Source organism: Centropristis striata, chromosome 17 (genome assembly GCF_030273125.1).
Source record: "Centropristis striata isolate RG_2023a ecotype Rhode Island chromosome 17, C.striata_1.0, whole genome shotgun sequence".
Lineage (NCBI taxonomy): Eukaryota > Metazoa > Chordata > Actinopteri > Perciformes > Serranidae > Centropristis > Centropristis striata.
The window spans coordinates 25,203,078-25,221,317 of record NC_081533.1 but is presented as its reverse complement, the minus strand read 5'-3'; the positions used below and the strand labels follow the sequence as shown (position 1 = coordinate 25,221,317).

General features: G+C 37.5%; 2 protein-coding genes across 2 annotated transcripts; both read right to left on the bottom strand.

The window, feature by feature from the left end:
- Nucleotides 1–77: 77 nt before the first annotated feature.
- On the bottom strand, nucleotides 78–4,431 carry LOC131990027 (cornifelin homolog B-like). Its single transcript, XM_059355409.1, has 4 exons — nucleotides 4,323–4,431; nucleotides 2,535–2,645; nucleotides 1,510–1,643; nucleotides 78–206 (listed from the first exon to the last, which is right to left on the bottom strand). Exons 2-4 carry the CDS (start codon nucleotides 2,632–2,634, stop codon nucleotides 87–89), a joined length of 354 nt encoding a protein of 117 aa, XP_059211392.1. The 5' UTR covers nucleotides 2,635–2,645; nucleotides 4,323–4,431; the 3' UTR covers nucleotides 78–86.
- A 4,406-nt stretch (nucleotides 4,432–8,837) lies between these two features.
- LOC131989236 (placenta-specific gene 8 protein-like) lies at nucleotides 8,838–17,198 on the bottom strand. Its single transcript, XM_059354425.1, has 3 exons — nucleotides 17,099–17,198; nucleotides 16,791–16,945; nucleotides 8,838–8,999 (listed from the first exon to the last, which is right to left on the bottom strand). The coding sequence occupies exons 1-3, from the start codon at nucleotides 17,196–17,198 to the stop codon at nucleotides 8,838–8,840; spliced, it is 417 nt and encodes a 138-aa protein (XP_059210408.1).
- Nucleotides 17,199–18,240: the final 1,042 nt, after the last annotated feature.

Here is an 18,240-nt window from a genome sequence, read left to right as displayed (position 1 = left end):
TTATTCCAACTAGCTAATGAGGAAGATAAAAAAAAGCTGATGGTGGTCATGACGCTAGTTTAAACAGTGATGATGCTGCGAGGAATTCATGACGACATGCTGATGAAGGTAACTGGACTCTTCCTTGCTTTCATCTCTCTTGCCATTTGACACCAGGTGCAGGGTGTACAGAAGCAGCTGTGCACCCAGTCATTGCAAACTGTACCCTGTGAAGAGAGCAAGAGATAAAAGGAGATAAGAGGTTAGACATGCAACAGTGAAAGAAAATAACAAATTATTTTACAAAGAATAGAATAAAGACTTATTCCTGCAACACTCTATACTTGTAGCTTATAGTGTCATGCAAATAAGTCCCAAAAAACAGAAACAAGTTAACATCTTTCCCCTCCTGGTTCCATCGATGTCAGCTAGTTTTCTCTAGATTTTTAGGGTATTTTATTCATTCAAAGATCTTGCAAAGTCCTCCACACTACGACCAAATAAGTGTTTTTTTTCCTACCCTCTAATAAATCACACAGGAACATTTTCAAAATGAGTGATCAATTGGTAGCAGGAACTCAACACATCCTTATACCAAAATGTATATTGAAAAAGAGTATCGTGATTAATTTTTCATCTCAACCGACGAACCAACTATCAATTTTTAACTGTCTTGCGATGCATCGTTACACCCCTAGAAACAGGTGCAGTTTGATTTGGTTTAGGCAACAAAGCTACTTGCTTGATGTTAGGAAAAATTTGGGCAGTGTAAAAGATTTTCAAAACGTCAAATAAACTGGACTTTACTGGAAGTGAGATAGTTATGTAGATGACAAAGCATGACGTCTCTGTGACATAACTACACACAGGCTACGCACTAAAGTTAAGTTACATAACTTCAAATAAAAACATCTCTTGGGTCAATATCTTGTCTTTATTTGTTGACCTAGTCATTCTTTATACTTCATATCCTCGCTTTTGCTTTTGCTTACACTCCTCCAAAATTACTATGGTCTCCTTGAGGGTGTTGCTAAATAAATCATAAATATGGGTAATTTTAAGCTGTTGTACAAATCTCCTGGATTTTTTTTTTTTTTGGGGGGGGGGCAGGACAGTCTATAAAGTAATGCATTATAGCTGTTAAATAGGGGGAAAAATCTCCCCTGGGGAGCATGCCCCTGTAATGCCCTTGGTTTGGCTTGAGCCCTGGATATCTACAACTTCTAGCTCCAGCCCTGCCAGTATATAGAATAATACAGATGATGCAGACATTGATGAAGTCTACCTTAACAAATGGGCCAGAACAAAGGAACACAGTGTGCTGTAACCCCCCTTGATGACTGTACCACATGAACTGCTGGATATTGTCTAGGAACGTAAGTACATACTGCGATGAAAGGCTAAACAGGTTTTAGACTGATCAGAGATCAGATAAACACTCAAAGCGTCAGTGACTTTTATGCTGGTATACACTATGCTTGTGTGACTGATGCAGTTGCATTTCATTTACACCAGTGTCTGGGTCTGTACCTCAATGCCATATCGTTGACGTATTGACACCCTCATTGGTGTGGTGATATTCAGCAGAGGTAGACATACACACTCCCCGGCCTCGTATGATGTCTTACAGGCGAAGCAGGGAAGACACCAAAAGGCAAGGCAACCTGAAAAAATGTTTAATGTTAATGCTCAATAGTAGGAATGTGCTATGTTTAAAGTCCCCCTCCAGACATATTTTAAAGTATGTAAAAACACCTAATATCATGTATTAACATTTATTTTACCACATAGAAAGTGAATGAAAAAAACTAAAAAAGGGTCTGGAAGCACATCTACTCTTTCATTCTCACTGAGGAATGCTGTATCAGGCCAAAGATGTTCTCGTCCCACCCACCACCATTAGATGGCTAGGTTGACCGCAGTGAGCAGAACAGTGCTGCGTCAAGCACCAAGGCTGCTCGCACAATAATGTTGAGCTCAGTGAGCCTCAGATGAGGAGTTTGTTGGGCACCAAAAGTATTGGCTTTTCGTAGTAATGACGTGTACAAATACCTTTTCTTGTATGTAACACATTTGTCAAGTCAGAATGTTGCTGAACTCTAGTTTAAAGATTTGATATCTAATCTGCCTTCTGGTGGCATTTCTACACCCAGATCCTTTTTCAAGATTGGCACGTTTTCTACTTCATGCACGACAGGGTGATTTACATGGTGAGACACTCAGCACGTGTATTATCAATTGGACCTCCTTCTTGCTCACTGCAAACTAGAAGCACAGACCTGCGCCAAGACAGAGACCTATCTTGCAATGACAACGAAAGTGATTTTTTTTTTGTGTGTCATCGCCCAATTTAGATCAGCTCCAAAATGTATTAGGTTTTTCCTTGGCCAATGCCAGAGCCTTCCGCCAAGTTTCATTAAAATCAGGCCCATAGTCTTTCCATAATTCTGCTGACAAACAATCAAACTAAACCAAAAACACAACACAATCTTCGGGCCGTCGGGAAATATGTATACCTGGTCAAGTTGCATAAAAATGAAAATAAGTGCACTTACACTGCGGCAGGTCTTGTGTGCAATCACAGATGCCAGAGCTCCATTCACTGGATGCAGATGTCATGATGACGGGCCTGGGTTGGGTCATGGTGGTCGACATGACTTCAGATTCTGGCAAAAAACACAAATAACAAAACTATCATGACAAAACATATGATGGCAAAATAGCAGGGCTGCAGTCAAGACCAACTTAATCAAGTCCAAGACCTGATCCAGTTGCGAATGAGTCAAGACCAGGTCCAAAGGCAGTCAAAAACAAGTGAAGCCAGAGTTCAAGACCATAATAGACAACAAGGTCTTTCCAATGCTAATACAGTGTAGTGATTAAGGAGTGACAATGGACAGAAATAATCGATCTATGTCGATCTAAAAATATAATTATGTTATTATGGCATGTACAATGTGTAATTAATGATTAATGAAGCTAATTTAAGGAACTGAAATGCAAACTAGACTGTACTGTAGATTAATTTAGATTGATATATTTAGCCATCGCACTACTTCAACAGTTAAAGGGCAATACACAATTTCATATCTGTGTAGCAAATATGTCCATGGTTCATTTTTATAAACAATTTCTTTGTCGCTAAAATCAGCCCGGCTGTGTGTCCCTGTGTGTGTAACAGCAATGTCTGTATCAGCTCAGACATTATCTTAATCTGTGAGTATTCATTAACCAGCCTGCCACCCACCAGGATGATTTTTTATCAAGGATTTATAGATCTACTTTGTCATTTGACTCCCCCTCTACCAGTCCCTGAAAGCTGTGTTGCTTTTTAGATTCTCTATTGTATTGATTTATGAGGGGTTTAATGATTAGAAAGGCTGCTTTTGGTAAATGCAAACATTTCCATGCACACACTGTTATCATTGTAGCAAATACAGTAGTTCAACAGTTATTGTAAACTTGAAAGAGGAAACAGAACTGAACTTTAACCTTCTGAGATTATCAATGAATTTATGCTGCAGTTTCTCACCATGTGTAAATCATCTCTGCTCTGCTATGTTCACATTTTAATCAATGTTTTCCTCAATAATAATGTATTATTTCACCCACCCATAACCTATACGTTATTAACCAGAATGTTATTTTTAACGATGTGTCCCGCAGCGCCCATGGATATAACTGCAAACCAGTGTTCAACATGCAAAGTGTAGACAAGAACCCTGTGCAGCCTTTAAATAACAAGAAAATACTGCGCCATTGACTTTAGACCAGGTTTGTTTGGTCAGTGGCGCTTTCTGCTACCTCAAAATAGCAATGCACCCCTTTACACCAAGGCGTAAGGTTGAGTCCTTGTCATTTTTTCAGAAAGCACTTCAGTAGTTTGTGGATTTAAAAAGTTACTCTGTTGACTGATTAAACCAAAAATAAGTTTATATTCGTCATTGGTGGTCCTTGGAGCAATGCTTTTTGATTTAATTTACGAAATAGAAGTACATTTTCATAGCATACTGAAATGACCTCGTTACACTGCTATTATCAAACAAGCACCTCATATCTTTGATTTCTCGAAAGCAAGATAAAAAGAATTGATAGTACAAGAAGTGAACATTTCTATCAGTCACTCCTCGGGTTGCCAAACAAGGGGACCATGCAATGCCTTGAGCTGAAGTAAGAGCATGAAAATCATTGCAATATTCAAGATGTACATAATTCTAAAGACTCCCTTTCCCGTTTGTTAAAAATGTATTTAAATTCAGGAAACATTTCAATTTCTAGTCGAGCTGCCAATACTTCTATATTCCTGTCACGGCTGCAAGTCCTTATACTAGTGATTGTCTTACCTTACTGTCCTGTGAGAGAGAGGGTTCAGACTTCAGTGCAGGGATGCTTTTGCAGGGCAGTGTTGCATCTTATAGACTCGCTGAAGTGCGGTGAACGTGACAAGACAGACCAGGATGCATGTCACAGACTGGTCTGTCCAGTCAGACCCGTGTCAACCTTTGACAGTTAGACATCAGACCATCTGACCGTCACGCATCCTTTTCAATCTCAGACGTCAGCGTGCCACATTACATCATATTTAAAGTGTGCAAGTGTCCTAGACAGAGGTATGTGATAAGAACAAAAGAGAAGGACCTGTACTTTTGTACTTTGCCAGACATTTGGCTCTATGCTTTTGTTGAAAGTTAGTAAGCTTGCTAAGTTTATGTGTTCGTAGTTTGTTTTTCCACTTTGGCTGGTTTTAACCCTTCTACATTATTATATGTGCTTTAAAAAATCTGCCATCAATTGATATATGAATATTATTTTTTTGAATCTTTTAACCAATAATTACTGATCATAACTACCAAATATTCATTCATTTTTAGAAATGTAGTCTAGTTTGTTTACATGCAGTGAGGGAAAAAGTATTTTGATCCCTTACTTAAGTAAAAGTATAATACACTGCTACAAATTACTCCACTACAGGTAAAAGCCCTGCATTCAAAACTTACTGAACTTACTTACTGAGGTAAAAGTACAAAGGTACCAGCATCAAAACATATCAAAAGTATTCAGATTATTTTATATATTCCAAATATATTATTGGATTATTTGTATTGATGCATTTATGTAAGCAGAGTTTTAATTTGGTAAAGATAGAGCTCATTTTCACTACTTGATATACTATTATGAGCAGGGCAGGAATTTCACGAGGGCAACGAGTGCCCTAGCAATTTGGCCTTGTGGCCTTAAAAAACAAGGTCCTAACTGCCCCAGTTGGTTTTGTGGTTTTCTAGTCTGCCTCTTTCCTGTCAACACAGCTTTGACACCTGCGACTTTTGAGAAAAAAAGCATCTTTTGATGACATTCATCATCAGCGGTGGGTTTGATTCGAGCCTGGCATGAACCGCTCAGACGGGCTATAATGACAGTTTGGCACGAATCGATCACCTGCCAAGCAAGGAGACTTCATCAAACACTCTAATCTGTCCCGCCACAGTCTCATGTGCTGCGCTAACGTCACATTTCAACCTACTGGAAGTTTTTTTTGCATGATCTATAACAGGGCCGGTTCTAGGCAGGCATATATGAGGGGGCAGTCAGAAATGTGAAGGGGGCATCATGTGTATACGGAGCCCCTTAAGGGACATTGAAAGAAAAAAAAAAATCGAAGTAAAAAAATATATATATATACTTTTGCGAGATCTCGCAAAAGTACATCTTTTTTTTTTTTCAACCTTAATTTTTTTTCCTTTCCATGTCCCTTTAGGGGCTCCGTATGTGTACACATCATGCTCCAGCACTTTTGTTTTTGTGCTTATAGTAACGATGCTTTCTTCATTGAAAGGGGTCTAAGCATTCACATACTTACACACACACTCGTCCCCACATGATCGCTCTGTGTCTCACCGTCACCGCACGCAGAACTAAATACTATCAACCTGTCTGGGCCGTCAGAGGTCCACTGTTGCATATGTTGTTCGGTAGCCGCGAGCTAACATTAGCTAACAGTTAAAGTTGTTTCAATCACACTAAACTGTGACTTACTGTTTTGAATAACTTCCTGTCGCAAAACGCATGCAGCTTTCAAAATAAGAGTGCAGTGTGTTAACAGAATCGTCCACAGAATTTACAAGAAGACTGTCAAAATAAGATGCCTTAAATAAAATATACAAGAACCTTTATTCTCCTTTAAAATAATTCTTAAAATATGTGATCATTAACATCAGTGTATATGATGGAATAGTTGCATTAGAATGTGTGAGAGGCACCAAATTTGGGCTTTTATGGAAAAAATTCTAGCCAGCTATTTTTCCACACTGGCTGGCTACTCCATGTCCTAGTGGAAAGCATGTTGACAGCAATTAAAAATGACACAGTATAGGATAACAAAGATTCTATAATACGGTTTCTCCCGACTGAAAAATGTTATGTGAGGTGTTTGCTCTCATTGATGATGAGATTGATGCATTTTACTTTACAAGGAAATGTTACTTGACCTGTTTGACAGTTTCAACCGAGACTCCAATCTTCCACAGAAGCGTCACTCCTAATCCCTAAATTAGTTTCAATATGAACCTGGACTTAAAATCATTGTTTTATTTTTTGGCCTTGGTGCTCTGGCTTTTGGCCTTTGTACCCTCATAAAATTGACAACACAAAAGGCCAAGTGGCCTTGCCCCTAAAATGACGAAATTCCAGGCCTGGTTATGAGTGTCTAATCACTTTGAATAATTATGTTTTCCATGCTTTATTATGACCGGAAAAAGTAACTAAAGCTGGCAGCTAAATGTAAATAGTAAAAAGTACAATATTTGCCCTAAAATCTAGTGGAGTACAAGTATAAAGTTACATAAAATGGAAATACTAAAGTACAATTTGGGGTACATGTACTTTACTTAAATAGAGTACTTATAGTAATAGAGTACTTAAGAAAATGTTCCACACATTCCAACATTCCACCACTGTTTACATGGCACCACTGATGTCGTTGTTAGGTTTGTTGTTGTTTTCTAATGAAAAAAGCACAACAATACAAGACAAGGCAAGGTGAATTTATTTGTAGAGCATCAATCATACACAAGGTCATTCAGAGTGCTAAAGAGAGGCATAGAAATACGTGGAAAATACAACAGACATTAAAATAGACATTGAAAGTAAAACAAAACAGATTTTTTTTTAAACTAAAAGCTATTTTTGTTTTACAAAAATCTGGGATATGTCTATGATTTGCAACAACATTGGTTTTGATGTATTGCATCAAGCACTGCAGTGCTCCATAATACAGCAGCAGCACCTATCGTGAAAATGGATCAATATGGTGGAAAACAGTCATTTTTAAGATAGGTTGAAAACATGATATGAATGCATGATTTGATGCTATAATGACCGTGGGATAAAAAAAAAATATATATATATATTTTTTAAAAATCACCCCTTTAACAAAAAATATATGTCATTAAGCAATAACACAGCCAACATTATGGAAAAGTGTAATTGTTTCCACCAATAATCAAGCAAGTTACTTGATTCTGAATGATCTTTTCTTTAACCCATAAGAAACCATGGTGACACCAGTGTAACAAACACTTTTAATCTTCTATAATCTCCCATATGCAGCTTTATGCTTCACCTTAGCTCATTAAATCCCTAAGAGACACATACTCAACACCCTGGTGTGGTGGTCATGTGACTTTGACAACAAGTGACTTCTCCAAAATGTGGCTGTGACTGGAAACAGAAATGTGAAAAAGTAGCTAATTTTTAAAAGCTTATTTTTTGTTAGGAGGCTAAGTTTATTTTTTGCATTTAACTTCTTCTGACCGTATTTCCTGAACAAATTAAAGTCACAATTATGATATATGTTACGGAGATGCAAACAAAAAGGCAAATGGTTATTTGTTTTTATTTATTATTGATTTATTCTTATTTTGTTACTTAAAAACAAATCTGAAAAATAATTTATTGTTAAACAGCACTATTAATGTCACAATTTTGATAAATGTTGTGGAGATGCAGAGAAAAAGACAAATGTGGTTTCTGTAAGCAGAAAATGTGTTTAGTTTTTTTTAATTTTAAAATAAGAAATATCATAAACATAAACACAGTAAACGCCCAATGTAATGTATATATGTCACATCACAAATCTTTGACATTTAGGGGTAGAAATTGTTTTAAAAACATCATAAATGTGTTCTGTGGTCTATCCTCCATAATTTTCTGGGTACTTATGGGTTAAACTCTGATTCTTCCCTCTTTTTCTCCAAAATTTTGCATATTTTCAACATGCTGCGTTACAGGTTCGATTTACCTTTTTATTTTTGAGGAACACAACATGTTTAATATCAGTCTATAGAAAAAAACATTTTAAATTTTGCCATGTCAAAATTCATGCCATAATTAACCTGCTTGTCTGAAATAACATTTCAAGATATCTGCTGTAAAACTTCAAAATAAATCAGCCTTTTTTATGGTCTTTCACTTTATAACTTTTACGATTTCCATTTCTATAAAATCCACATCCTTTGTTTCATTTGTCTTCATATAACATCGTGGGCTAAAAGTGTCCAACAAGGACTTCTAAAAACCTTCAACTAAACTTTCAGGTAAATACAGTATATAAGTTAATGTACTTACTTTCAACCACTTAGAAAATATAATACACCATATTAATTCTGCTGGTCACCCTGCTCTAATATTCAGAGTGAAGTTTCCTCCGCGTGGGACAGACTGTGTCTCTGCTGTATACTCTGAGGTAACAGGGAGGGGCTGCAGATCAGAGGAAGTGTGATTAAATCAACTCCTGCACACTGGAGGGCAGGCTGCAGCGGAGGACCAGACTGCTGTGTGTGTGTGTGTGTGTGTGTGTGTGTCTAGACCAAGTGCGCCCCCTGCAGGGAGGTCAGAGCAGTGTATCTGGCTGAGGAGGAGGAGGAGGCGTGGGATGCTGCTCTTCTCTTCAGCTCTCTGGAGATCTGCAGCCAAGATAGCGGATAGCAGCAGCATCCGTACAGGCAGTCGCTCCACACACTCCCCTGTAAGAAACACACAGAGAGGCCTGAACACAGGTGGGAGGCTCGGACAAAAGGTGAACATTTGCATTTAGGTGCAAAGAAGACATTTTACTGATATATAATGCAGCAGATATATGTTTCATTTGCCTGTTGTACCTTGATAGGAGCTCATTAAAAGTATTACTTAAAGTTAATAAGATAAGATAAGATAAGATCAGATCAGATCAGATAAGATAAGATACGACTTTATTCATCCCGCAGTGGGAAAATGTCGCAGCAGCTCAAGATAGATATAACAACAGAATAAGAATAAGAATATAAAAAATAAGACATAAACATACATTCTATACACATTATATACATGCATTTCTGCTATTTGGCATTATTATTAGGGACCGAGCACTAACGGTGCGAGGACCCTATTGAAATTGATCTGTTTTTTATTATTATTTTCCCGGGTAATGTATCGCCTTTTTTTAATGTACATTATTGTGTTGTTTGTTTTCCTGAAAGTATTTTGCATTTTACAGATTTTGCACATTATAGAGAATATATTTCAGCATGTTAATAGGTTAAATAAGTTGTTGCAATATAGGCTTAATGTGGTCGGATGCAAACAGGGATAGTGCAAATAAATAAAGCAATAAAGGTAGAATCTACACAAAAAATTCAATTTTTTTTAAAGGTTTTACCAAATTCCTTTGTTTTGTGTTACAAAGACCAAATGAACTGATTCCACAAAAAGCTGGGATACTTTCTTAAACCAAAATGAAACAGAATAAGATGTTTTGATAATCCTTTTTGATTCACTTGAAAACTTTACAGACAATATATTTAATGTTCAAACTGATAAACTATTGTGTGTTGTAAATATACAGGCATTCTGAATTTGATGCCTGCAACAGGTTTCACAAAAGTCGGGACAGGGAAACATCAACTTGTTACATCACACATTCTTTCATTCATTATCCTTCACCACTTATTGAAATGGCATTTTAAGCAAAACAAAATATCAAAAAAAGGTAATTCAATTTTAAAATGCCCCAAAATGCTTAAAATGTTTCCTATTGTAATCTGTGCAAAAATGACACAAAAACACATTATCATAGGATGTAAACAAATTAAAAGAAACGCCATGCTATAATGGCAAGAAATTTTAAGGTATATTTTTCTTTAAATCCCTTGAAATGCTTGAAATTGTCTTACTATACTCTGTTGATACATGTAGTAGTATAGTTTGTCCAAAAATTACAAAAAACACCATATTACGAGATGTCAAAAAACTCATACTATAAACTATACTATAAAAGTCATACTATATAGTATGTTGATTTTTGTCAAAAATAATCAAATTTTAAAATGCCTAAAAATGCTTAAAATGCCCCAATTATAGTGTGTTGATACATGTTAGAGTATAATATGGTCAGAAATGTCAGGGAATTATTGTTTGGGCATTCTGTGGCCTACAGGTAGGGAATCGGGCTTGTAACTGGAGAGTCGCTGCTTTGAATCCCAGGACTGACAGGGCAAGGGCTGAAGTGCCCTTGAGCAATGCACCTTACCTCCACACACTGCTCCCTGGGTACTATAGTATGTCAATTATTGTCAAAAAAATAGTCAAATTTTAAATGACCTAAAAATGCTTAAATTATAGTCTGTTGATTCATATTATAGCAAAATATGGCTAGAAATAACAGGAAAAAGGTAATATTGGATGTCCAAAATAAAAAACAAGAAAAAGTCATACTGTAGTATGTCGATTTTTGTCAAAAATGGTCAAATTTTTAAAATGCCTAAATATGCTTAAAATGGCCGAATTACAGTTTGTTGATACATTAGAGCATGATATGGCCAGAAATGACAGAAAGATAACATATTATAGGATGTCCAAAATTTGAACAGAGTCATACTATAGTATGTCAATTTTTGTCAAAAAATGGTCAAATTTTAAATGCCTAAAAATGCTTAAAATGGCCCAATTATTTTCTGTTGATTCATATTATATCACAATATGGTTAAAAAATTACAGAAAAGAAGTATTGTTGGATGTCAAAAAATTGGGGGAAAAAAGAAGAAAAAGTCATATTATAGTATGTAGATTTTTGTCGAAAATGGTAAATTTTTAAAATGCCCCGATATGCTTAAAATGGTCCAATTTTAGTCTGTTAATACATAATAGTGCATAATATGGCCAGAGATCAGAGAAAAGAAAATAGCCTTCAAACAAGTCACTACACTATTACCTGTTACCAATAACCTGTTTGCCTGTGGAATGTCCCAAACAGGTGTTTTTGAACATTCCACAACTTCCCCAGTCTTTTGTTCCTTCTCTCCCAACTGTTTTGAAATGTATCGCTGGCAGGCATCAAATTCAGATTGAGTGTACGTTTAGAAAAATCCATGAAACTGTATAGTTTTCAGTTGAATACATGTCAATAAGGATTTGCACATGATCACATTCTGCTTCATTTATGTTTAACACCAACTTTTTTAGGATATTTGTAAATAATCAAAGTGGAAAAAAGTAGTAATGTACATAGATAGGCTATGGCATCTTAAAGTTGATAGAAAGCAGTGTATTTTCCAGTGTTAATGTAATAATCATGCTCTTCTGTTTCAGTAAACATCCTCCCTCTCTGAGGACAGCAAGTTTCTTGCAGCCAAGTCTTTGCTCTTAGCAACAGCAACCAGGATAAAGAGCTTGTCAGTAATGTCAAGATGGAAATGTTGGTGGGTGAGATTAAGTCTGAGAAACACCAAGAAGGCAGCTTATCGTGCAGCCATGTAAATTCTCCTTCACGATAATGAGACAGCGTTTTAACTTAAAGCTGAATGACCAGTTTCTGACACTTTTGATGTAATACTGTCACTTATAGAGTTGTCACTGTCAAGCCCAAACATTAGCCATCATAATATCAAATTCAGAAATTAAAATTAGCCTTACTGTAGCTTGATTATAATGCATTTGTAAACATTATCGACATGACACGAACGTAAACAAAATAATCTCTTCACACACCAGTATCTTTACAGGTCTGTGGATTTGAGTGCAGCTTTTTGATTCTGATACAACAGTGTTAAGATTTACACACTTGTCTTTGTTGAGCAGCAGACCTGGGATCTGCTCAGTAGCACAATTCTCTCTGCTGCGCTGCCTCCCTTGTGAATTCCATGTGGGCGGGTGACATTAACAACTAAAATTACCACTACGCCCCCAAACATCATTACAGGTCTGAATGCAACATTGGGCCTTAAAGTTTGCATGCTGATATGATCACACCACAATAAACAATAACGTAAAAACAAATGTATAATCTCAACTACAAGTTTGATTTTGGAATGATTTGCTGGTTTGTTCGAGTTTTAATGATACATGCAGCCTGCATAATAAAATAAAGCCATCTCATGGGGCGGCTGTGGCTCAGTTGGTAGAGTTGGTTGGCTCCCACCCGGGTTGGTGGTTCGATCCCTGACCGTCGCAGCCTACATGTCGAAGTATCCTTGAGCAAGATACTGAAACTACTGAACCCCAAATTGCTCCCGATGCTGTGTTCATCGGTGTGTGCATGAATTCCCAATGGTGGCAGGTGGGACCGTTTAGGGTAGCCTCTGCCACCAGTATGAATGTGTGTGTGAAAGAGTGAATGAGCGCAGTCTGTAGTGTGAAGCACTTTGAGTGGTCGCAAAGCGACTAGAAAAGCGCTATATAAGTGCAGGTCCGTTTACCATTTACCATTCTTAACTCTGCTAAGAAAGAAAAATCTAATTAACAGGGTAATGTGAAGTACGGTATGAATTAAGATGAAACATCCAATAAGGGTCATTAATATTTTGATACATCTGTTTAAAAAAGAGATGAATTATCTTTCTTTATAATGACATTGATTGCAAAAGACCCCTTATCATTCTTTAGATCAACTTTCGACAATTTGGAGATTTCTGTATTTTTTGGTGATTAGATGACGAGCACTTCTGTTGTATAAACTGCTAAGAAACCCCCTTACTGTCAATATACATAGGAAAGCAATATCCTCTGAATGCTCTAGGTCTCTAGTATGTGGTTGTAAAGTTTCATGAGGCTGTGATTATCCTAGGGGTCACATCAGGTTATTTTATATAGTGACGTTGATTTTGCTTGAATTCACAAGAGCCTCAGCTTTCCATTGATATCCAATTTATGGAATCCAAGTTTGTTTAACAACTTAGATAAATATTAAAATACAGTAGTGCCAAAAAAAAAATGTATGCATGAAAAAAACTGTGGTTTTTCATGTTGACATCATGAGGTCAGTGGTTAGGAGGCTGCCATGTCCTAAAATAGCCAAACTCTGGTTCTTTATTTCATGCCCTTCCAGACAAGTTATTATGGCATGGTACCAACGCCATCCCAAGCGTCAGAATGCCAGGGCTATTCTGAACTCATTAATGTAAATGGATTGAAAAAAGATGCATGCAACAATTCTGAACAGGTCCACGGAGAAGCTACTACAAAGCCAATTAAAACGACCACAAAGAGATGCAAAACAGCCACATAATTCCAAGAACTCCCTATAACCCCTTTTCGACCAACGCAAACCTACTTGTTCTGCTGGGCTGGTGCTGGTTCACAGTTGGTTCAACTCACAAACCATCTCAGACCCTGTTTGCTTTCCACTGGCTCTAGAGCCACATCATTACTTTAATGTATACGTCTGGAAACGTCTCTGCTCTCTCAGCAAGCATAATAACAACAGTAGCAGACGACATCGTCTCTTTACAAATGTTGCTCCTGGCTTTGTGAGCCTACATTGGCATCCAAACACGACATGTACAACACATTTGTTCTGCTCGTCTTGAACACTATGTATGGCAATGACATTCTTATTAACACTGGACTTAAGATGCAATTGTTAGACTTTGTTGTAAACGAACACTAACTTGCTAATGCTAACCCACTACAGAAGCCTCAATTAATTACAATGCAGGTGAACAAATCAAACCAAATCAAATCAATGATACACGTTTTAGTTGGTCTTGTTGGTCCTGATAATCCCGCCCCCAGCCCCAGATGTAACTGGTCCGTGGTTCAAAACCAGCAAAGAGTTGGTATCACTTTGGAACCAGTTTTCCTGGTCGAGAGCCCGGTTCTTTGGCTGACGAAAAGTGAGGAACTGGTTCAAGATTAGGCACTGGCTCCGAACCGGCCCTTGAACTGCCTTGGTCGAAGAGGCTCACAGTGTCAATGAAAATGTCTAAACATTTACGAAGAGACTCAAAATGACCACAAAGAGACACAAAAGAGGCTAAACAGCTTATGAGTCTGTGTGTCTTGCTCCAGTATCGGAGACGTGATGGGGCCTTTTGCATGTATGTTCCTGGGAACCCTTTGCTCATAATCCAACCATGCTTACTGAGGCTGTATAGAGGTGCTTTGAGCTAAGTTAACTTGCTAACTTACTCACAATGACAAATGCTAACAACTTGATTTAAGCAGGTGTTATTTTTACCATCTTCACCATCTTAGTTTATCATTTTACATTTTCTATCAGCGCTAAAAACAGCTGGAACTAATGGGAAAGTCATTAGTTTTGCAGGTATTTGGAAAAACCCAAAGCAATGGACAAATGGAATTTTGTCCCCCATTGATCGCACTAGAGGCCACCAAAGTTATTACAGTTCATCCAAAAGGATATATGGATGTTCAAATAACAAATATCTCAGTAATCCATCCACAGTTGTTGAGACATTTTACTCAAAATTACACACCACTTTATGGTTGTGCTTGAGGAAAAAGTGAGGGGATCACTTATGACTCATCATCTCAGGACCATAAATGTCTGTAAAAGGTTTTATGGCAATCCGTCAAATAGTTGTTGAGATATTTCAGTCTGGACCAAAGTGGTAGACCAACCAACCAATGCTGCCATCCCCCAGAGCCATGGCTAAAAATACAAAAGTTACTATTGAAAGAAGAAACGGTGTTAAAAGGAAGACGACGAGAACTTTTACTGCATATTCAGATAGCTGAAGTAATCTGTCACTTTTATTCTCATGATACACACGGTAACAGCATTGTCCACCCATGAGAGAGCGTGCTTAACAAACAACCTACATGCTGGGACTTGTTTTTTATAAGAAATTCTGGCTCCCTCCAAGCTCATGCTCTGCGGTATTGACAGCGATCCACGGCCCACTCCACCTCCAGAGAAGCCAACATTATCAACCACCTCCTTCTCTCCGATGGCAGCGCTCCAGCTTCCGCCTGCCTGGCCTCCAACCACTCCCACCTCCTGCCTTATCTCTTCACTGTCCCAGAAACTCCGCTTATCCAACATCAAACTCACAACTTGGCCTGAGCATGTGCTGTTAGAGAGCTGAACATCTGTTTCTATGGTAAATGTGCACTGATCAGTGACCTGATGTCTGTTGAGATTTGTGGTCATGCACGCAGGTGTATGAGTGTTTAGTGTGGACAAGCAGCAGCACAGTGAAGCAGTCGGTGGGCAGCTTGCTGTATCTTTAAGGCACTGACAGTTTCTTGTTTATTCATTAAGATATTTATGGCTCTACTGCGGATGTATTAACTAAATAATGTGTCCTGATTTCACTACATCCTCAACATACCTTTAAGCTAAATCAGAAGTCATTACTTAGACTCCAAACATTGTTTGCATTGCTGAAGTAATAACCGGTGTCATTAGGCACACCGTCATGATGCTGCAGCTATTTCCCCTGTGTGCTGTTATTGTGTTTCATCACTAAAACGTCTCCATCCTCTCAGCAGCAATCATAATTATTCACAGCTCCAGCAGCTCTATGTAATTGAGCTGGGGATACAGTGTGGTAAGCAATCAGCTGCATTGTTCGAGCTAGTTTTATCACGACACCCAACTACAGGGGCCAATCCACTCCACTGAAATAACTTGATCACAAATTTAACTCTCACATTCCAAACCCCAGCAAGGAAAACGTAAACACACAGAGTGTATAAAAGTAGTGGACGTAGCCACCATGGCATCACCCATTGAATTTTGGGTTAATTCAAGTTAATTCAACTGTTATGAAGCAGTTTGACATTTTGGCTGCCACCATCTTGGTGGTGGCAATTTGTTAGGGCTATGCTTAGGGTTAGACCAGAAAAAAAACAACCTTAAAACTTGAATGAATGATGAAGCTATATGAACCTGTCTGAGTCGCTATCAAATCTTAGTTAGCTGCCAAAGCTGTTTCAAAGCAGTTTTGAAATTATATCAGGTCACAGTAGCCGTGTTTACATCAACAAATTCGATGCACATTTTGAAGTTTTGCATGCATAAAGCTTAATGGAAACACCAAAACAAAATAAAAAACATTTAAAAATGCTAGTTTTTAGAAATAAAGTTTTTATGCTCGCTTGAGGTGTATTTTGTCTTTTTCGAATAATGCACTAAACTGGAGATGGAAACTTTTTTTTGCGAATAAATTCTGATGTAGCAAACATTTAACTCATGATGGATCAGCTGTTCTGACAGGAAAGAACAATTATAAGTTGCCCAATTGAATCTAATTCCTGAAGACATATTATCTCTCATGGGTGGCCAAAGTTGTCCCAGTAGCAACCTGTTTTTTTTGTTTTTTTTTCTCTCTTACTCAATCTCTTCTTCTACTGTTATCTGACGGATTAGCCTACAGCAATACATTACACTGCCATTTTCTGACCAAAGTAAATTGGGATAGCTCACAATACACATTTTAATCTTGACAAAAACACAAAGGCATCAAAACTCAATGTGACTACACTAACCCCCAACATGTGGAATACTATTTCATGTACTTAGAGGTGAAATCTGTTACCTGTATACCGTATCGTTCTCTGACGGAAGCCCTCATGGCGAGAGAGGCCGGTGATACGCAGCCGATACAGTCCAGCAGAGGCAGGCAGGGACAGGCACCCACTGCACTGGTCACCTTACATGTAAACACTGGGAGGCAGCACAGGGCAAAGCAGCCTGCACACACACAGTAGATCAACCCCCAGTACACAAAAACATGAAATTCATGATAAATGTTCATCACTTCAGGAAATGCATTTGTGCATTTAGCAGAGATGGTCAAAAAAATCTATAAATCTCATCATATTTTATTCATATTTGGACACTTACAGTCTCCCATGTCTTTATAGCACTCACACAGGCCAGTACTCCACTGCCCTGGCTCCTGAACCCTGCTCACCGGCTGGACCTGGACCACCTGTCGAGACATGGCTGAGCTGGCCATCCACCACCATAAAGAAGAGGTGGGGACACCATTAAAATGTGACCAAAAAAATAACTGTCATACTGAATTTTCCAGTTATGAATAGCTGGGCCTCAGTAACCAATGGGTTCCCCTCATTCTTTTAACATATAATAATGCTTTTATACACTGTAGAACTTTAAAATCAAATTAAATCAACTCATCTTTTATCATTCATTCAATTTTAAGTCAGGTATTTTTTTTAAATGACCAAATTTAAAGCAGTTAACCAGGCAAACAATTAAAATGTTCCAAATTAGGCCTCTCATCTACCACTCCAGCAACATAGAACTTTGCATGCAAACCAGCCTTTACATTAGCAAATGTGTTACATATAAAAAGTGTACACTGTAAAAAAAAACCTGTTGTTTTTACGGTAAAAAACCGGCAGCTGTAGTTGCCAGAACTTTACCGTAATAAACACGGTGCAACTTTTTGTAATAATACGGTAAAATTATATTAGCACTGTTGATTTCCCGTTTAAGATTGCCATTTTATTCCATATTTTACCATAAAAAATTAAAAGTTATTCCATCAAAAGAAAATCTGTTCTGCCATATAACTGACAAGAAAATACTTTATAAATGCCGCATGAATTAAAGATTTTACCATTAAATATTACAGTATATGTTTTTGTCACAAACACGGTGCCGGAGTATTTTACAATGGAATAATGTATTTTTCAAAACAATAAACTGTGAAAAAAAATTACAGTTTTGGCTGATATATACATTTACGGTGTTTCATTGTTACTGAAACTGAATTAACCGATTTATCATTTTACGGTCTTTTACTGTCATGGTTTAGCAGTTTTTCACCGTAAAATCTACAGACATTTTTTACAGTGTATATTATATACACTACATACACGGTCACCCGTAAAGTTGGAATAATTTAGTTTTCAGACACAATCCTCTGTTAATTGTGGTTTCATTTTCATTGTGATATGTTTGGAAGAGACTGATTAATTAAGGTTTGAGAAGATATACACTTCATCTGTCAATAATAA

Excerpts from the sequence above, each read along its gene's own strand:
- LOC131990027 (XM_059355409.1), bottom strand. The coding sequence starts at position 2,634 with ATGTCGACCACCATGACCCAACCCAGGCCCGTCATCATGACATCTGCA. Across the intron at positions 1,644-2,534 it reads CACACAAGACCTGCCGCAGT|GTTGCCTTGCCTTTTGGTGT; the intron begins GTAAGTGCACTT and ends ACATTTTTTCAG. Across the intron at positions 207-1,509 it reads GTCAACGATATGGCATTGAG|GGTACAGTTTGCAATGACTG; the intron begins GTACAGACCCAG and ends CTCTCTTCACAG.
- LOC131989236 (XM_059354425.1), bottom strand. The coding sequence starts at position 17,198 with ATGTCTCGACAGGTGGTCCAGGTCCAGCCGGTGAGCAGGGTTCAGGAG. Across the intron at positions 16,946-17,098 it reads CTATAAAGACATGGGAGACT|GCTGCTTTGCCCTGTGCTGC; the intron begins GTAAGTGTCCAA and ends GTGTGTGTGCAG. Across the intron at positions 9,000-16,790 it reads GAGAACGATACGGTATACAG|GGGAGTGTGTGGAGCGACTG; the intron begins GTAACAGATTTC and ends TGTTTCTTACAG.